Source organism: Cebus imitator, unplaced genomic scaffold (genome assembly GCF_001604975.1).
Source record: "Cebus imitator isolate Cc_AM_T3 unplaced genomic scaffold, Cebus_imitator-1.0 Scaffold18, whole genome shotgun sequence".
In the NCBI taxonomy this organism is placed as follows: Eukaryota; Metazoa; Chordata; class Mammalia; order Primates; family Cebidae; genus Cebus; species Cebus imitator.
This window is the reverse complement of record NW_016107333.1, coordinates 19,717,492-19,738,020: the sequence shown is the minus strand read 5'-3', so window position 1 is coordinate 19,738,020 and position 20,529 is coordinate 19,717,492. Positions and strand designations below refer to the sequence as shown.

The 20,529-nt window shown below is 34.3% G+C and overlaps 1 protein-coding gene across 1 annotated transcript in view; it reads right to left on the bottom strand.

The window, feature by feature from the left end:
* LOC108294803 (PARP1 binding protein) overlaps positions 1 to 20,529 on the bottom strand; it is a 69,846-nt gene that overhangs the window by 3,596 nt on the left and 45,721 nt on the right. The window contains exons 7-9 of the mRNA XM_017516789.2: positions 19,482 to 19,665; positions 16,675 to 16,853; positions 12,901 to 12,979 (exon numbers count right to left, since the gene is read on the bottom strand). Of these exons, the coding sequence (XP_017372278.1) occupies positions 12,901 to 12,979; positions 16,675 to 16,853; positions 19,482 to 19,665 (442 nt within the window). The remainder of the gene's footprint in view (positions 1 to 12,900; positions 12,980 to 16,674; positions 16,854 to 19,481; positions 19,666 to 20,529) is intronic.

Sequence of the window (20,529 nt, the reverse complement as noted above, 5' to 3'; positions counted from 1 at the left end):
CATCTCCCAGATCACAAAAAATTATGTTCCATGTGCTTAAATGAAGCATTAGACAATTGGAGTTTTATCTTCCATTTAAGCATAAAAATGCACAAAATTGAAAATAAAGGTGAAAATATACAAGATCAAAAAACCATTTTTTTTGAAGTTGAACAGAATGGACTCTTGAAAATGAATGGGACTACAACCCACTACCTTCACGAATCCCTATGAATGCAAGATTTATTATATAGCTTCCACCACAAGATGCCCTATAAATAACTGAAGATTTTAAGAAGCTCTTTCTACACTTTATTAATTGTATAACTACAGATTTAAAGCAGTTGATAAACCTATTTAAATAAGCTTTATTAATAAAATTGACTGTATATCACATAATAGTAGCATTATCCATGAACTTTTATTTCCATCTGCAAAACCAGTACTAACTGTTAACATTATCTTTTCACACATTTTTTTCACTTCACAAAAGTTATGGCTCATAGAGAATTATAAACATGCTGCTTATAAAGAGTTATAAAGAGTATATTAGATGCTAAGTGGCTGGCATCTAATAAGCTAGAGTTAGCTTGGGAGTTGTTGGCTTCCCACTACAAAATCTCCATCAGCACCACCCACAAAACATTCTAAATAAAAATATAATACTAAAAAATAATCATTTAGTACAGAAAACTAATGTTTCTCCAATCTCATGTTTAGCATGAATAAAAATTTCTTTAGAATGTTTTGTTATTTTTATTAATTTATAACATATCATCTAGGTAAAAAAAAAAATCTTTGCTTGCTATGCAAATAGTCACAAAATAAGTGTAATAGCTCTCCTTACAACTAGATTTCCTCAATTCAGGCTCCCCCATAGGCAAATTCTAGAATCCTCAGTGACCATAGCACAATTTCAGAAAACTACCATTACCAGGCAATGGATTTCTGAAGTACTGAAAACAAGTTCAGAGGTAAAAGAAATGTAATTAATGACTTTATTTACCATGAAAAATATAATTTATAAACATATTAAAATATGAGAAATAAACACAATAGAATTCCCTTTGTCTATTGAGAGTTTTTTCTTTTCATAAAGGATTGTATACAGATTTTCTTATCCCTGACCTGTACAAAAATCTCTTTTTTATCAATACCACTTATTAAGTTCCAAATACGTGGTAAGCACAGAGTGTGCTAGATTACTAGGATGGCTTCTGCAACTTCAAAGACATTCTACTTATAAAATTTGCTATTGACACACAGCTGGAAGGAATAACAAATAAATTGGATAACAGAATCAAGATTGAAAAGATTTCAGAAGGCTAGAACCATAAGTAGAAAATAATAAGACGGGAATGGATGCGGATAAACAAGGTCCAGTATTTAAGTTCAAAAATATCAATTACAGATGTACAGGATGAGGAAACTCTGACTTAAAAATAACATATGTAAAAGACCTAGAGATTTAAATTGATATGAACTTGACTGAGCCAACACTGTGATGTTCAACTAAGAAAGCAGCACAAAAAGATAAGATGATGTGATGGGAAAAACATCAGATTTGCAGTCAGAAGACCTGGCTTCTAATACTGGCCCTACTACTTATTAACTAGACAACCTTGGGGAAACCATTATATCTCTCACTTATCCGCACATAATGGGAATATTTATCTCACAGAATTATCAGAATTGGATGCAGTTAAAAATATGTCAAGGTTATATAAACTCCAGAAATCTATAAAGACACTATATCATTATTATTGTGATAACATGTAGGAAAAGGGTATTCCTGTAAGAAAAAGATCTATTCAGTAAGATGTCTCAGAACCAGGCCAATTCTAAAATGATTCTAGGAATGCAGCTAAAAAAAAAATGAACTTACGAACAGCTTCTTCATTTTAATTATTTAAACAATGCAAACTACATTGGCTTATATTTATAACTTAAAAAGGACTGCTTTTCCTTTGTTCACAAAAGTTGAATTTTTCTACACAACATTAGTGGCTACATAGAACTGAGATTACTTCCTGTTGCAAATCTTCCAAATCTCTCTGTGTATTTGATTTGGAATCACAAATAAGCAAAACAATTCCCTCTTGAAAGTGCTTTTGAAGTACTAAACAACTAAGAATAATGTCCAGATTCATATATAGCTGTTAAAATCATTTCATGTTCAAGTCACATCAGAGAAATGGATTGAAACTATTCCTTTGTAGAGCGATTTCCCCCTTTTGGAAAGATTTCTATCCACAGCATAATTGCAATGAACTTCACACTTGCCAAGAACTGGAAAAGTCCTTTTGCCACAAGCTCTTTTTAATTTAAAATTATTAGTAAGTTCCTAGTTTGAGGAAAATAGTACTTCACATAGGAAAGGCTGACTCCAATTAAATTAAAATGAATGAGTCAAAACACTAAAAAGTCATAGACACTCTCAGAATTAGCTGTATTAACAAGAAAATGAAAGTTCTAAACTCCTCATTATACCAATATATTACCAAGTTTGAAAATGGATATTATTCAACATACCTACTAAATATGTAACTAAAAATAAATATTCTAAATTTATCTTTTTACATTATCACATTTTCCAAAGAACAGAGATTTGATATCCTTAATGGCATATTAATTTGTAAATAAATCAAATAATCCATGTCTTCATTAGCGATAGCAGAAAGAAAATCTTTTTGACCTAAGTAGCAACATTATCGTTTTATGATCCTTCATCATAATTACCACGCCTTGATTTATTCTTTGAAGATAGCATAAGCATTGAAGTCTAACACCTGCATACAAACCCTTGCTCTTTTACTTACCAGCTGTACAGTCTGCAAAATGATGCCTTCTAGAGTTGAGCAAGGATTAATTGGGATGAGGGATATAAAATATCCAGTATAAACACTGGACACTTAGTAGGTACTCAATAAATCCAGATCCCATTATTTCAGCTAAAACAAATTCAATTTTAATTCAGTCTAATACAAACATTCCTTTTTCATTTTAATGGGAAATGCTGCTCATTTCTTTACAGACTTTGCTGAATGTCACCTTCTCAAGGAGACCCCTACTCATAGCTATTTAAAACTCAAATACACACAAAGGAGCCCCACTCTCCTTAGCCTCCTCCCAAGTTTTATTTCACCCGACAGCACTGATAACCTTCAAATACACCATATAATCCACCTCTTTGTTTTGCTTATTGTCTGCTTCTCTCAACTAAAATATAAACTCCATCATCAGTAAAACCTTTACAGTTTGACGAGTGATGGCCAACTGTGGTGCTCCTGTTGCCATCCCCTCCTCAAAAGGTGAGGAGTCCCCAGAGCTTCAGACGTGCTCACCAGGAAACCATGACCTCCTTTATAGATCCTGTTTCAGGGGCCCCCTGGAGACTTGGCTGGCACTGGCCTCTCCCTTTAGGCTCAGGAGCTGACTGTTTACGGCAACGGTGATGGGCTCTGGGGTACATATACCTACTGGCAGAGTGTCCTTAAGAGTACAAAATATACTCAGGGTTGAAGGGGTTTCAGGGTAGGCCAGCGGCTTCCATTGATATTCTTGCATCTCAGCTATAAAAATATTTAGGGAAGCCTTGTCTTTTAGGGCAGAAAACTTCGTCTGTTTTTTTCACTGATGTATCTCCAGTGCCTAGGACAGAACTTGGTATCCAGGAGGTACTTACTGTTTGTTGAATGAATTAATTAATTAAGTAAAATTACAACAGACTACAAGTATATGCAAGCAGAGCTATGAAGGAACAGAAGCCATGAACAAGGAAAAGTCTGGAGGTGGAAGAAGAGAATAGACTCTATAGAAAGTAAGGAAACTACATGATAACTGTATGCTTGTATCAAAATAACACATGTACCCCATGAAAGCATACAACTAGTATATATCCACAATTTTTTTAAAAATGTAAGCAGACTTGAAAAGGGTAGCTACATCACCCTAAGAACACAAGCTTTGAGGTAGAAAATATGTTCAGAGTAAACTCTACTCTGTTCAATAAGGTAAAGAAACCAGTCAATACAGTAACAAGAGAGAAATATACATGCAGAGAAAAGCTAAATCACATTATATAAAAGTACCATGCAGCTGAATTCCTTAAGCTGCTTAATATCCACCATTCACTTTTGAGTTCTTAAATATTCTGCCTTTCTCTCGCATGTACATGTCCTTACAATAAATTCCTACAAACAAAGTACTCTATTCCTTAATACCATAAAAGGCATACTGTCCTTAATCTTCCCCAACATTATTTATTCACTGTTGGTTTTTTTTTTCCACAACTACCCTATACACATTCTCTTTACAACAGCAAGGCAACTCAATACTTTCATCATCGGTTGTTTAAAATGCTCTATTTCATTCTCTCTGTCTATTCAAATCTACTTATTCTAATCTCTTATCACTATTTCCTCCACTTAATATGGGTCTCTAGTTATTGCATTGAAGTGTATCCTTAATCCATTAGAACTGCATTGTTTAATATGCTAGCCATGTGTGGTTAATTAAAATTAAATCAAATTTAAAACCCAGTTCCTCAATTGCAGTGGCTACATTTCAAGTGCTCAATAGCCACATGTGACTAGGGCCTTCAGGACAGCACAAACACAGATTACCATCCACAGAAAGTTCTATTGGAAAGCACTGCTCCAGAACAAAGCTTTACAGTCAATGCCCGGTGGCACATTTATGTGCTGCAGATGAATTCTCAAAGGATTCTGGAACATTTTGTAGTTTGCTGGATCCACACATTTGGAACTCATATGCAATGTTATATTTATAAAGGAAACCCTGCATTTGTTCACTCTCAATTATAAATGCTAGCTAGTAATCTGATGTGAAATGAGCTTTGGAAAGAATTATGATCAATTTATCTTCAACTATTGTTTCTACTCTATTTTCTTGTCTCATTCTGGGACTCCAATTAGGCATATGTTAGACTTTTTCTCTCTGTCCTGCTCTTCTATTTTGCTTTCCATTTTTTTTTTCTCTCTTCTCTTTAGTTTGGAGATTTTTTAATGATCCATCTCCAAGTCTACTTATCCTACCTAATGCTGTGTCTGGTCTACTATTAAACTCATTTGACAGGGTCTTAATTTTAGATAATGTTTTTATAATTCTGGATCATCTCTTTGCTCTATATCATCAATTCTAATTCTTGTTGGAATTCTCCACTTTTTCATACATTTTAACCATCTTTTTCTCCAATTACTTTTATATGTTAATTTCTTTTTGATTCCTTGTCAGTACATTTCAATATCTGGATCGTTTGTCGGTTTCCCTCTATTGTTAAGTGTTTTCTTTTATTAAAGGACAAATCATCTTGCCTTTTCTCATGTCCAGTATCGTTTATTTCATGCTGAATACTGCACATAAAGGAACTCTAGAAGCTACAGATGATCTCTTCTAGCAAGAATTCTTTTCACTGTTAGGCAGACACAGTGAAAGACTGATAACCTCAATACAATCAAGGAATGTGCTGGGTCACAGCTGGGTTGTAGTTTTCATTAACTCACATTTGACTTCTGGTTCTTACCTCTTCCTCAGGTGTATTCCTTCTAAGCTTTCAACTGAGAGCCTGGTAGGGATCTCTATCACCTCTGGTCTAAAATGTGGGGGATTCAGTCTGTTTTTCACAGGTTTTCACACTATGTTCTTTGACTTCCCAAATCACTTTATTTACAAATATGGCAAGTATCTTGCAAAAAAAGGCCAGCCATGTGTTTGAGGCAGGTCCCACTTCTCAAATGGAGTCTTGTCTTCTAAATACCACAAGACCACAGATGATTTTAGTCTACTGTATTAAGGCTCCCTACCTCCCACACAAATACAAAATTCAGAGTATGTGTCATAGGTAAAAATAATTGCATTTAGGTATTCTGAAGTTTCCAGTTTGTTGACGGCCCCTCAAGACACCCAAATACTTTGGTGATTTCTCTGTTCCTCGACAGAGTTCCTTTACATGGGCCAACACCAATCCTCAGCTCATATCCAAAAGGAGCAACAAATCCCAGAGAAGAAAACAGCTAACAATAGACTTCTCACATCAGAAGGATGTTATCCTGTCCAGATTTTTAATTTTCTTAAACTTCTTTGATTATGTAGCTCTCCTATGTCTTTAAAATATATTTCCCCAACTTATATACCTTTTATTGTTTTGTTATAGCAAGAATGGTGTTCTGCCATGATGTACTATATCTTCATGAGAAAAAGAATTCTCCATGTCACTACTTGATTCTATTCCTTCCTTATCTGACAGCATTTTATTTTCTCCTCAGAGTTACATTTTGAAAGCTGCATTTTTTCTGTTATTCCTTATTTATCCATAGCATGAGGAAAAGTAGTTGTAGAAGTGAGCTTATCTGAGGAGACAGGTAGTCTAAGAAAATTTCTGGATTCTGCACTCTAGGAGTTTATTAGGTATTGTATATGCCAAAGGAAGGTTCATTTCATCTCATTAGGGAGTGTATTTCAATCAAGTGGAAGAAAAGCATTTGGATAATTTCCCAAATTCAGTAGGTAGAACTAGAGCATTTACTTCTCTCAGTGTGTAACTCCCAGGGTTCATTTTCCACATTTTGTCTATATACTTCTCAAATTGCCACTTCTACTATTTCTGTAACAAAAAAGAAAGAAGAATGCACACCTTAGTTCTCAGTTTTGGAAATATTAGTGGTAATCCTCAGAATTTTACTAACTCACTAGCGCTGCATCTGGGGACCAGGACTAAATAAAGTTGCTAAATCATTCTATGCCTCTTCAGTCTGAAACCTTCAGTTTCTTTCCCTGGCCATCATCTTTTAAGCTCATTGCATCTGATTACATTATTCTTTCTTAGTTGGTATTGTCAATTATTTAAATCATTTTTTTTATTTTGTATTCTTTTCAAGTATTAGAGGAAGAACATTCTATGAGTTAAACTCAAGCCACCATTTTAATTTAGATGTACTTAGAGTTTTTTAGTACATCTAAGTAAGAATTTTTTAGTACCATGAGCATTGGACTACCTGGGTGTTTATGAAAATAACAGAGTTCTGTCCAGTCCGGTTTTTTATACTAAGTCCTGATTTTCACTGTCCCAATAGTTCCATGTTAAAGGTCCAGTATTTTCCTGATTAGCATGCTTATTAACTGGCTAAACGATTTTTCTGACATACATATAATATGCTATAAACATTAGACTCACAATAAGGAAAAGACCTGTATATATGACTTTTCACTTGTGCCTGATGTACAAAATACTACTAAACCAAGTTGGAAAGAATAAAACCTATTAATTTACAGGGATTCAAGGAGGTATCTCCTTGAAAAATCTTTAATATAAAGGTATAATGGTACTTATAATGACTTACTAAAAGCGCTTAATAAATTTAAAAGAAAATTTAAAAATTTCTTGAAACAAATGAAAATGGAAACATAACATACCAAAACCTATAGGATATAGCAAAAAAGTACTAAGAGGAAAATTTATAGCAATGAGCACCCACATCCTAAAACTAGAAAAACTTCAAATAAGCAACATAAATATGCATCTTATGGAACTAGAAAAGCAAAAGTAAGCCAAATCCAAAATTAGTAGAAGAAAAGAAAATGAAAAATAAAGATTAGAGCAGGAATAAATGAAATTGAAACCAAGAAAACAATACAAAGACTAAGGAAATGAAAAATTGATTTTTTAAAAAAAGATAAACAAAATCAACAAACTGTTAGCCAGACTAAGAAAAAAAAGGGATGACTCAAATAAAATCAGAAATTTAAAAAAATGGAGACATTACAACTAATATTTCAGAAATTCAAAGGGTCATTACAGACTACTACGACCAACAAATGCCAGTAAGTTAGAAAACCTAGAAAAAATGGATAAATTCCTAGATGTATATATACAATCTACCAAGATGGAACCACGAAGAAATAAAAAACCTGAATAGATCAATAACAAGGAATGAGACCAAACCTGTAATAAAAAGTCTCCCAGTCGCCAGGACCGGTGGCTCATGCCTGTAAGCCCAGCACTTTGGGAGGCCAAGGTGGATGGATCACTTAAGGTCAGGAGTTTGAGACTGGACTGGAGAAACCCTGTCTCTACTAAAAATACAAAAACTAGCTGGGTGTGGTGGCTGGTGCCTGTAATCCCAGCTACTCGGGAGGCTGAGGCAAGAGAATCACTTAAACATGGGAGGTGGAGGTTGCAGACCACACCACTGTACTCCAGCCCGGGCAACAAAGCAAGACTCCATCTCAAAAAAAAAATAAAAGTATCCCAGCAAAGAAAAGCCCAGAACCCAATGGCTTCATTGCTGAATTTTACCAAACATCTAAATAGAACTAATACCAATCCTACTCAAACTATTCCAAAAATAGATGAGGAGAGACAGTTTCAAACTCATTCTACAAGGACAGTATTACCAATACCAAAACCAAACAAAGAAAACTGTAGGACAGACAATATCTCTAATAAAAATTGATGTAAACATCCTCTAGAAAATACCAGCAAAGCAAATGCAACAACATATTAAAAAGATCATTCATCATGACAAAGTAGGATTTATCCCAAGGATATAAGAATGGTTCAACATATGCAAATAAATCAATGTGATACATTATATCAACAGAATGAAGGACAAAAATCATATGATCATTTTAATTGATGCTTAAAAAGCATTTGATAAAATTCAAAGCCTCTTCATGATAAAAATCCTAGAAAGACTGGATCTGGAAGAAACATATCTCAACACAATAAAAGCCATATATGACAGACCCACAGTTACTATCATTTTGAATGAGAAAAAAAAAAAAACCCGAAAGCCTTTCCTCTAAAATTTGGAACAATACAAAGATGTCCACTTTTACAAGTTATTCAACACAGTACTGGAAGTCCTAGCTAGAGTAATCAGACAAGAGAAAGAAATAAAAGGCATCCAGATTAAAAAGGGAAAAGTCAAATTATCCTTCTTTGCAGATGATATGACCTTCTATTTGAAGAAACCTAAAGACTCCACCAAAAAACTATTAGAACTGATAATCAAATTCATTGAAGTTGCAGAATACAAAATCAACATATGAGAATCAGTAGCATTTCTATATGCCAACAGCGAATACTCTGAAAAAGATATCAAGAAAGTAATCCCATTTACAATAACAAAAAATAAAATAACCTAGAAAGAAATTTAAAGAAGTAAAAGATTGCTACAATGAAAACTATAAAACACTGATGCAAGAAATTGAAGTGGACACAATTGAAAGATTCCATGTTTATTGATTGGAAAAATCAATATTGTTAAAATGTCCAGACTCGCCAAAGCAATCTACAGACTCAATGCAATCGCTTTCAAAATCCCAATACCATTCTTCACAGAAATAGAAAAAAATAATCCTAAAATTTACATGGAACTACAAAAGAGCCAGAATAGACAAAGTTATCCTTATCAAAGAGAACAAAGCTGGAGGAATCACATTTGGCTTAGAATTGCACTACAGAGCTACTGAACCAAAACAGCATGATACTTGCATAAAAACAGACACATAGAAAGCAATGGAACAGAAAAGAGAGCCAGAAGCAAAAAATAAATCCACACATTTACAGGGAACTCACTTTCAACAAAGATTCCAAGAATATACAGTGAGGACAGGAGGTCAGTCTCAATAAATGGTGCTGGGAAAACTTAATATCCATGCGCAGAATGAAACTAGACCCCTATCACTTTCCATATACAAAAATCAAATCAAAATGGATTACAGACTTAAATCTAAGACCTCCAACTATGAAACTACTAAAAGAAAACATTGGAGAAACTCTTCAGGACATTGGTCTGGGCAAAGATTTCTTGAGTAATAACCCACAGGCAGTAGCAATCAAAGCAAAAATGAACAAATGGCATCACATCAAGTTAAAAGAGCAAAAGTACAGAGTAATAGGAAATAAGCTGCTAAACTACTTTTCTATAGGAACTTTTGGTAGTAAATGTTGGCAGCATTTTTTGTTATTTTACATGGCTATGGTTCAAGTTTTATACCTGGTTAAACTAATCATTTTCATACTTCACTGTTATAAAGAGTATCGTAAAACATAAACAGTGCTTTCCTTCCTCGATTGCCATTTACTAATAGATTCAGAGCTGTATAGACTAAGCCAGCTCTACTGCTAAGTAATGGAAGCAATGTAATTATAACTTCATTAGTATTTAACCATGGTTTTGCAAACTGTTATAAAATATTTCATAGTAGTTATGAAATCTTGGATAAACTGCATTAGATGATCTCTGTTTATTTCCTGAAACTTTCTAAATTTGTCTATACATTTTGTAGTAATTAGTTAACCCTTAACATTTTCTTTAAAAAACTCTCATTTTATTTCTCAAGGATCTAGAAATAGAAATTCCATTTGACCCAGCAACCCATTACTGGGTATATACCCAAAGAACTATAAATTGTTCTACTATAAAGACACACGTACCTGTATGTTCATTGAAGCCTGTGTACAATAGCAAAGACCTGGAAGCAACTCAAATGCCCATCAATAATAGACTGGACAAAGAAAATGTGGTACATATACACCATGGAATACCATGCAGTCATAAAAAACAATGAGTTCGTGTCCTTTGTAGGGACTTGGATGAATCTGGAAACCATCATTCTCAGTAAACTAACACAAGAACAGAAAGCCAAACACTGTATGTTCTCACTCATAGGTGGGTGTTGAACAGCCAGAACACATGGACTCAGGGAGAGGAACAAAACACACTGGGGGCAGTTGAGGGGATAGGGTAGAGACAGAGGGGAGTGGGGAGGGAAGGGAGGGTGGGGAGGGATAACATGGGGAGAAATGCCAGATATAGTATGCACCTAAAGTAAAATATATAAATTTAAAAAAAAAAAAAAACTCATTTTTCAGATAGTTTTTTCATTTTGATTTACTTAACTATAAGGAAATCTAATTAGATTGTCTGTAACACCAAGGATAAATGCTTGAGAGACGAATACACCACTCTCCATGATGTGATTATTATGCAATGCATGTTTATATCAAAACATCTCATGTATCCCATAAATATATACACCTACTATGTACCCACAAAAGTTACAAACAACAAAATTTAAAATAATAAAAGTAAATAAAATAAAATTCTAAGCCCTTTCCTGGTAATATTGAATGTGCTTCACTGTCAGTGATTTTTTCTTATGTGATGTCTTACAGTCTTTTTTTTTCAGATGAGTCTCATTTTGTCACCCAGGCTGGAGTCCAGTAGCGTGATCTCCGCCTCCCAGCTTCAAGTAACTCTCCTGCCTCAGCCTCCCAAATAGCTGAGATTACAGGTGCGTACCACCACACCCAGCTAATTTCTGTATTTTTAGTAGAGATGGGTTTCACCATGTTGTCAAGGCTGGTCTTGAACTCCTGACCTCAAGTGATCTGCCTGCCTCACCTTCCCAAAATGCTGGGATTATAGGTGTGAGCCACCATGGCTAACCTACTTTCTTATTCTATTTGGAATGGAGACAGAGAAATTGAGCCCCCCAAAATATGACTTATTTTTAAATCAAAATATTAAAGTTTGTCAGTATTCATAGCAAGAAAAAAATTTTTTAATTACGTTATATTTCTGTTTCTACTTGTCCAAAAAGTAGATTTTTAAAATCTTATCTTTTGACTGTAAATACTTATATTAATATAACAAAGAATTGACAAGTTTTATTCACAGAAAAACTTTATGAAACTCAATGATGTATTACACAAGCATTAATTGCTAACAACTACTAATAACCAATAGAAAGAAAATAAATAAACTAAATGGGCGTGGAGTATACAGTAAGACAGGTATTAACTAAAAGCTTTGCTAATTTGAACTAAATTTCCAAATGAAAAAATAAAAAGCATACAAATTACAGTTCTCTTTTTTTATTGTATTAAGATGAATATTTGACAATTTAAGGGTGATTATTACTTTTATATAAAAAGTTTTACTTAATGAATTGATGAATTCCCAACCATAAAATAGTGTTTGGATCATAGTAGATACCCAATAAAAGTATGTTAAATAAATGAGTTAAAGCCAAATTTCTTTTTGAAAATAAGGCCAAGAAAAACTTAAATGCTTGAAAACACATTATTGATTACTTATAGGCAGAGATATTTCATATGAGGACAGGAAAACTTAGTTCAAACTAAACGAACAAAGAACAGGAACAGTTCTAGTCAAGAACAATGTAAAATGTTCTCAGCTCAATCTACAATTAATTATATTCTGCCATTATATCTTCAGACAAGAGCAAATTTAAAATCTCATACTTTTTTTTTTTGAGATGGAGTCTCGCGTTGTTGCCCAGGCTGGAGTGCAATTGCACGATCTCAGCTCACTGCAACCTCTGCCTTCCAGGTTCAAGTGATTCCCCTGCCTCAGCTTCCCGAGTAGCTGGGATTACAGGTGCCCACCACCATACCCAACTAATTTTTTGTATTTTTAGTAAAGACAGCGTTTTGCCATGTTGGCCAGGCTGGTCTCAAACTCCTAACCTCGTAATCCGCCTGTCTCAGCCTCCCAAAGTGCTGGGATTACAGGCATGAGCCACTGCGCCCAGCCTAAAATCACATATTTTAAGATTCAGTTTAAGATATCTTCTTTATTTTCCACTTCACTTATTCAACAGATATTTATTCAACACTTACAATAGCAACTGCTTATTCCTTCCCTTTTTAGGTCCAGTGGATTAAGCAAACCAGAAACAGATTAGTCAAGACTGTATAAGAGGACAGTCTTTGCAATGTCAACTGTCATAACTCATTTTCCATTTAAATTCCTATTGTGTCATATACAGTGTTTACAATATTTACAATACACAGCTCAGCTTTATGTATTTATTTCTTCTAAAAATAAAACAATGTCTGCCATTTTTATGGCATGCATTAAATTGTACCTTAATTTTTTTCTCTTGCATTGACTTACAGATGCGCTCTCTTAGGGGTTTTATCGAGTTATTCACTTGTGTGGGAGACCTATGTCAAAAAAAAAAGGCAAAAATTTATTACTATGGTTGGAATGTTTGTTTCCCTCCAAAATTCACATTGAAACTTAATTCCCAATACAACACAGTTTTTCCTCAACTTATGATAGGATTACCTCCAGATAAACTCATCATAAATTGAAAATACTGTTAAGTCAAAATGCATTTAATACACCCAATCTACTGAATCTCATAGCTTAGCCTAGCCTATCTTAAACATGGAATTAGTACATTCCAGTATCTGTTGGGCAAAATCATCAGGCAACACAGGAGAGTATGTGTGTCTGTCTGAGTACTGTGGTTTACTGCTGCTGCCCAGAATTATGAGAGAATACTGTTCCACATATTGCTAGCTCAGGAAAAGACCCAAATTCAAAATTCGAGGCACAGTTTCTACTGATTGTGTATAGCTTTCACACAATTGTAAAGTTGTGGGAATCGTAAAATCACACATTAAAGTATCATAAATTGGGGACCATGTATGGTATTAAGAGGTGAGGTCTTTCAGGGTGATTAAATCATGAGGATTCTGTCCTCATGAATGGGATTAGTGCCCTTATGAAAAGGTTTGTGGGAGCACTTTTTGCCCTTCAGTCTTCCCAGCCACGTGAAAACCCAGTAAAATACCATCTATGGGGAAGAGGCCCTCATCAGACACCAAATCTGCTGGAGCTTTGATCTTAGACTTCAAGACTCCAGAACTATGGGAAACAAATTTATTTTACTTAGAAATTATCTAGTCTGGGGTGTTTTGCTACAACAGCCTGAACAAATGAAGACACTTATAAACCAAAGTGGCTTTTAAGCTAGTATCTGCCCCCCTCCTACACAAAACCACACTTAAAGGACAACTGAATCTATGTGTTTATAATACAGTCATGTATGTGCTGCATAATGACATCTTGGTCAACAACATATCACATATTTGACAGTGATGCCGTAAGATTATAATGAAGCTGAAAAATTCCTATCATGTAAATACTTACCTTTATGTTACTATTTCCTTATACTATTTAGTACAATAACATACTGTACAGGTTTGTAGCCTAGGTGTGTAATAGGCTATACCATTTAAGTTTGTGTAAGTATACTGTATAATGTTCATATGCAAAATTGCCTAATGATGTCTTTATCAGAATGTATCCCCATCATTAAACAACACATGACTTTTCTTTATAAAAGTGTCAGTATTTCCATTCTGAAAATCCTAAATATTAATAATTTGCTTAATTAATCCAGTAACTAAATATTTCATGAGCTTCTACTAGCTGTAAGGCACTATACAAGATACTGTGAAGAACAGAAAGTTGACTAATTTATTGGTCTTATATGCAAGCATCCTAAAGTCTAAGTAAAGAACATAAGAAATCCACATAACTAAAATTCAAAATAGTATGGGAATTCAAAAGAGAAAAACACGGAAATAGGAGAGTCAGGGAAGGTACAATGGAGAAGACCCATCTTACAGTTTTGGATTCAGACCAACTTGTACACCTTAATAAATTAATCCCTTTTGGCTTAATAGAGCCAGAGTCAGAACCCCCTTGACCCAAATGACTATTACGCAAGAATAAAAATAGCCTACCCTAAGAAAGAATAGTTGACAACCTTAAATTGATATACCCCCTTGTCCTTAATTTTATCATTTCAGTGTAGTCCATTTACTTTACCACAGACCAGAGCTTGTCTGCACAATGACAATTAGAAATGTGAATGTAGAATCCAAATTGTAAACAACAGCAATGTGTTCAGTGACACGATTAAGTAAAGAAAAATCTTTCTTTTTTTTTTTTTTTTTAAGAGAACAGAGTCTTGCTCTGTTGCCCAGGATAGAGCATAGTGGTGCAATCATAGCTCACTGCAGCCTCAAGCAATCCTAGGCTCCCAAGTAGCTGGGACTACAGGCATGAGACACCACACTGGCTAATTCTTTTTTATTTTTGCAGAGAAAGTGTCTTATTATGTTGCACAGATTGACCTCACACTCCTGGTCTCAGGCAATGCTACTGCCTTGGCCTCCTAAAGCTCTGGGATTATTAGCATAAGCCACCACGTCTGGCCTAGAAAAATCCCTTTTTAAAATGGACTCTAGGATTAAATTTGTTAGAAAAAAAAAATTATGAAAGAAAAATAACTTTGTCTAAGAAAATGAATTCAATCTGAGAGAAAATTGACATTATTTATATTTCTACCTAAAAGCAAACTTGTTAAACAGAAGATAAAAAGAGGGAAAAAAAAGGGTTCATTTTTTTTTTTTCTTTTTACTGCTTTCTGGGATTTCAGTACCAGGTATAAGTAAATCACTGATAAAAATATTCATCGTTAATAAAATATTTGGGCATTCTGAGGTAGAATGTGGAAGAATTATTTCATGTCAGATATAAAAAACAGTCATGGAAGTTGGTAAAGAAGATGAGATTTAGAGGAATTAGATGACAACACTGAATGACAGACCACTGTAAAACTTCTGTTAGAAGAGAAGAGAAGGGATATCGAAGCACAGGAGAGAATACATGAAGCCAGAATAGCTTCAGTAGAAAATAGAAGAGATCAAACAGTAAGATAATTTTGTGAAAATTCTCTGCAGTGTAGTAAATACAATTTTAAGTGGTTGTTCTAAAAATTTTAATGTTTCTTAGTGAATGTCCTATTAATTAAAAATATCAACCTACTCAATGACTAACCCAATCATTAAAACTGGAGAGTATCTGCTACAGATGAAATTGCATCACCCCAATAAATATAAGTTGAAGGCTTAACTCCCAAATTTGACTGTATTTGGAGACAGGGCTTTTAGGAGGTAATTAAGACTAAATGAGGTCACATAGGTGGGATCTGAATCCAACAGGACAGCTGGCCTTATAAGAAGATAAAGCGATCTCTCTCCATGTGCTTCTACCAAGGAAAGGACATGTGAGCACACAGCAAAAAGGTAGTCACCTGTATCCCAAGGAGAAAGCCCTCATCAGCCCTCCCCATGCTGGCACCCTGATCTCCACTTCCAGCCCAAAGAGAAAATAGGTTTCTGTTGTTGAAGCCACTCAGTCTATAGTATTTTGTTATAGCAGCCTGAGTAGACTAAGACAGCATCAATGTCTTATACATAATACCAGCATTAATTGGGTAAATATTTTTCTGCATAATTTGAAGAAGAACCAGGAGCTGTCAATTCCAGTGTAAGTTTGGTATGTGCTGTTTCTTATTTTAGGCAGACTAGCAATCCTGGTAGCATAGGCCTCAGGCTTTAGGAAAGACACTCTTGCTAATTGCTAACATACCTTACTTGGGCAAATTACTTAATATCTCTCAAGCCTCTAATTCTTCACTTATAAAGTGGAGTCTCTAATTCTTCACTTATGAACATGGTGGTTGGGAAGGCTGAAATAATTTAACTGAAAACATTTAGCAAAATTTTTGACACACAGCAAAGGAAATACATATTTTCAAAGCAAGAAAAGAAGAACTTAAAACAACACTGAAACCAAAGACACCTCTCATGCTGTACTCTCATAAAATATTACTTCTTTTACATATAACCTCTGAATTCAAATGTTCAATCTCCCTTTAATTAACTTTTATTTTCTTTCTTCACAATTTCTATAGTTTCTAAGTCCCCCACCATAAGCATATTTTTTATAATTCTCTAGAATTAACATTTGTAATACACATAACTTCCACATTACTTACCTAAAAAGTGTAAGAATAGAAATTCCATTATGATGAATGGTGTTTTCCTCATCATATAAAAGCTCTGCTTTGTTTTTGGTAGGAATACTAGCTGCTTCTTCATCCAAAAGAACTAGTAAGGTTTTCACAGTATCTCTGCCACAGTATGCAGTGCCATGGTTTATGGCATGAGATTTTGGCTAAGACAAAAAATAATTTTAAGTAAATGTAATAATCACCCCAGCTGAGTGAATGGCCACACTTTTCCATTCCCTGTGCCACTAGCCTCTTTCTTCTATTGTTGAAATAATAAAACATCAGCTATAATAAGTGGCTGTAAGGCATGTAACCATTTTTCCTTAAGTCAGGTGACCATTTTTTCCTTAAGTCATGCTATAATCAACCTTACCAATTCCAGATATACAAAAATAATAGCATCAAAAGAAGACATTAGGTTCTGGTCAAAATAACAACAGGCTCTGAGTCAGAAAAATTGAGCCACTATCTAGCTATGTGACATCAACCCCATGACTTAACATCTCAATTTATTTTTCTCATCCGTCAAAGACGGATGAGGTTCTGGCCATCTAAATACAGGCCCCATGGATGACTGTAAAGATCAAATACAAAAATGAAAAGCTAGTTGACATTCATTCATTTAATAATCATTGATAAGTATATATTATGTCCCAAGCACTGTGTTTAAAGGTGACAACCACAGCTCCAAAGGTGACAACCACTGCCTTCAAAGAACCCATAGCTTCCTTGATAAGATAAATAAGTAACTGAAAATTGCATTACAGAATGCTAAGTGCTATTTCTAATAAATGTATACACAGTGCAGTGGGAGTACAAAAGGGGTACCCTGGCAACAAAGATGATTCCACAGTGGAGGAGGCAGCTGGAGGAAGAAGAAAGCATGGTGCTTTCAGAGGATCAGGTAGCATGGCATGGCTGAAGAATAAGGTAAAAGTGGGGAAATGATATGATGTGAGCCTGGGAAACTTTGTATATCATGTCAAGAAGTTATAAGCCAGTCTATTGCAGAGAAAAATCTCTTGCTTTATTAAGCAAGGAAGTAAAATGATGCTATTTAGATTTTAAAGAATCAACAATGGCAATGTGGAAAATATATTGCAAGATACAAATGTTATAAAATCTGGAGACAGGACCACAAATTAAAGGCTATAATAGATCAGTTTAGAAATAGAGGGTTCTGAACTAAGATAGCAGTAATAGATATAAAGCTTATTAAAAAGGGAAAGCTGAAAAAACTTCATGACTAGGATAGAATAATTATATATTTTACAATAAAAAATATTAAGTATAGATACATGTAAGCACAAACTCTGAAGGCATTTCTGGCTGGAATTGATACCAACTTATCAGTTGTATATCCTGTATAATTCTAGAGAAGGTGCTTGACTTCTCTGTTCTTAAACACCCTGAAAAAATAGAGGCAATGATAATGCCTAACCCAGAGGGTTGCTGGACATTATGCCTAGATATTAAAGCTGCATCTTCTGGGGCCATCTGTTGTAAACTGTGCCAGTTTCTTCAGCTTTCATCAATATCGTCTTGGCCTTATTTCTCTGTTGGCAGACTCAGGCTACCAGGTGAACTATAATGTATATAGCTCCACTGGAACTGTAACAAATTGCCTATCACAATCTGGTGCTTCACAGATATTTTTCGTTAGTACCAGAGAATTCCATGTTGCTTAATAGTAACTTCATGAGTACTACTTGATTATATCTTTCAAAGGTCTCTGATTTGGTTAAAAACATGAAACTAAGAACGAGATTGTTAGTATCTTTACTTCTTCTGCCAAGAAATGGAAGCAATTGATGTTAATTATTTGAAGGTGACAATTCCTGATTTATACTTATAGTAATAACCCGGTTGTCACTGGAGCCAAACTACTCATCAGGAAGTGTTAACACACATGAAACACACAGGGCAACATCCCTGAATCTTCCCCGCCTTCAAAGTAAATCTAAAAACAAGCATTGTTATAGAAAAATAGCTAAAAGTGGTCCCAGAGGGCTTTGAGTGAGTGAATGAATGATAAATAATAAAAACTAAGCAAAAGTCTTTCTTCATACACTGGCTATCATAATCATACCTAGTGATAAGGGGCCTTCAGAAAAATTGAATAAATTGCAATAAATGAACTATTCTACTCTAAAATTCTGTTCTAAAAACACAGTAGTCAATTTCTCCTATAATGCTGTGGGTTAGAATCCATTCTATTTGATTATCTGCATAAAAAATTAAGAATAAGTAAATGTTCTGGGAATATACAGTTTAAAAACTGCCAGCTACAGGTTGTAATAGACTGAGAATGGAGGTAGAAAATAAGAGATCGCAGAGATAAAAGAAAAGTAAACTGCTGAATGGAAGCAATTTCTAACAGGACTGTTGTCCTAATACGATGCTTACTATTAAAGTCAGAAACAGAAAAAACAGGCTCTTATATCTGAGTAAATGGGAAAATAATTGTTTTTAAGAGTATCTATAGAAAAATATCATAAAACACTTGAATATCCATCAAGAATTGTAAGATTTTAGTACTAAAATGAATACCAGAGATTACCCAATGCCTTACTTTAACAAATTCAGAAATCTGCCCAAAATATGTGATAATTTACCCAAGTTGAACATATAATCCTAAGTAATCCTATTGAGAAACTTACATTTTCAACATCATTTTAGAGCATAGGAAACACACTCTTCTGACTTAAGTAGCAATAATAAACCATTTCTACAATAAATACAAGAGATAATGATTTGTATAAAAGGATAATGAAAAATAAAAAGCTCATTACCCGAGCAGGACTGATGTCAGTAGTGCTAACAGCTACAACACCTTCTTGAGAATTGATAATATTTTTAATCCTGAAATCCAAATCCTGAGCAACTTCCTCTATCGCTTTGTAAAAAGGATCCCTGCTGTTCTGGCCTTTAATCAGCTGCATCCTTATCACTGATAATATCTGACCCCCTGCAAGGCTGCAAATAGAAATAAGATTGCCTTATAACAGTATTACAAATAACAATATGCTTACAGACTTGAAAATACAATTTTCAGAGTTAATCAACACTTTTCAAAGAATATAGCTTTGATCTTACAAATCAGTTAAAGCATTTAAGAAAAAGATGAGGACCATTGGGAAAAAATTGTAAAAGTCTGTCTAAAAGCAAGTCATTTCAACAAGTTACTTCTTCCTTGATTTGAAAGCTGAAGAGAAATAATTTAGTTATATGTGAAATATGATAACAGGTTCAGAAGTGGTTATATACATGCAATATATTTAAAATATATACCTTTAGATACAACTAAAATAACAAAAACAGTTACCTCTCATTGAATACCTAGATTCTTACATTAATTTAATCTTAAAACCAATTCAGTAAGTTGATATTATTATCCATAAATCACAAATGAGATAACCGAGTCCCATAAAGGTTAAATGGTTTGTCCAAGAACACATGGTGTTCTGCAGGGAAGAGACAGGGAGAAAGGAAACTGACCTGAAAAACATGATATTGCATTCCAATAAGTGACAGGTTATTCTATGGAAGAGGAAACCAAGCAAGTTAGTACTGATCTAAAGCAAAAAAGAAATTGGACCAAGTATGGCCAACAGACAAGTGTTTTTAAAAAAACCTGAGAAATTGATGTTTCTTTATGCCACACCTCAATCTAAGAGTTTGGGTTGCAGCTTCTGCTTTAAAGGACAAATGTGAGAAACATATAAGGAAGGATTTCAGTCCATTTTAAGAAAGAAATGAGGTATGTCCAAAAGAAGAGGATTTTATTTTAAAGCCAAGAGATCCCATCCCTAGGGATATCACTGGAAAGGTTGCACAGTG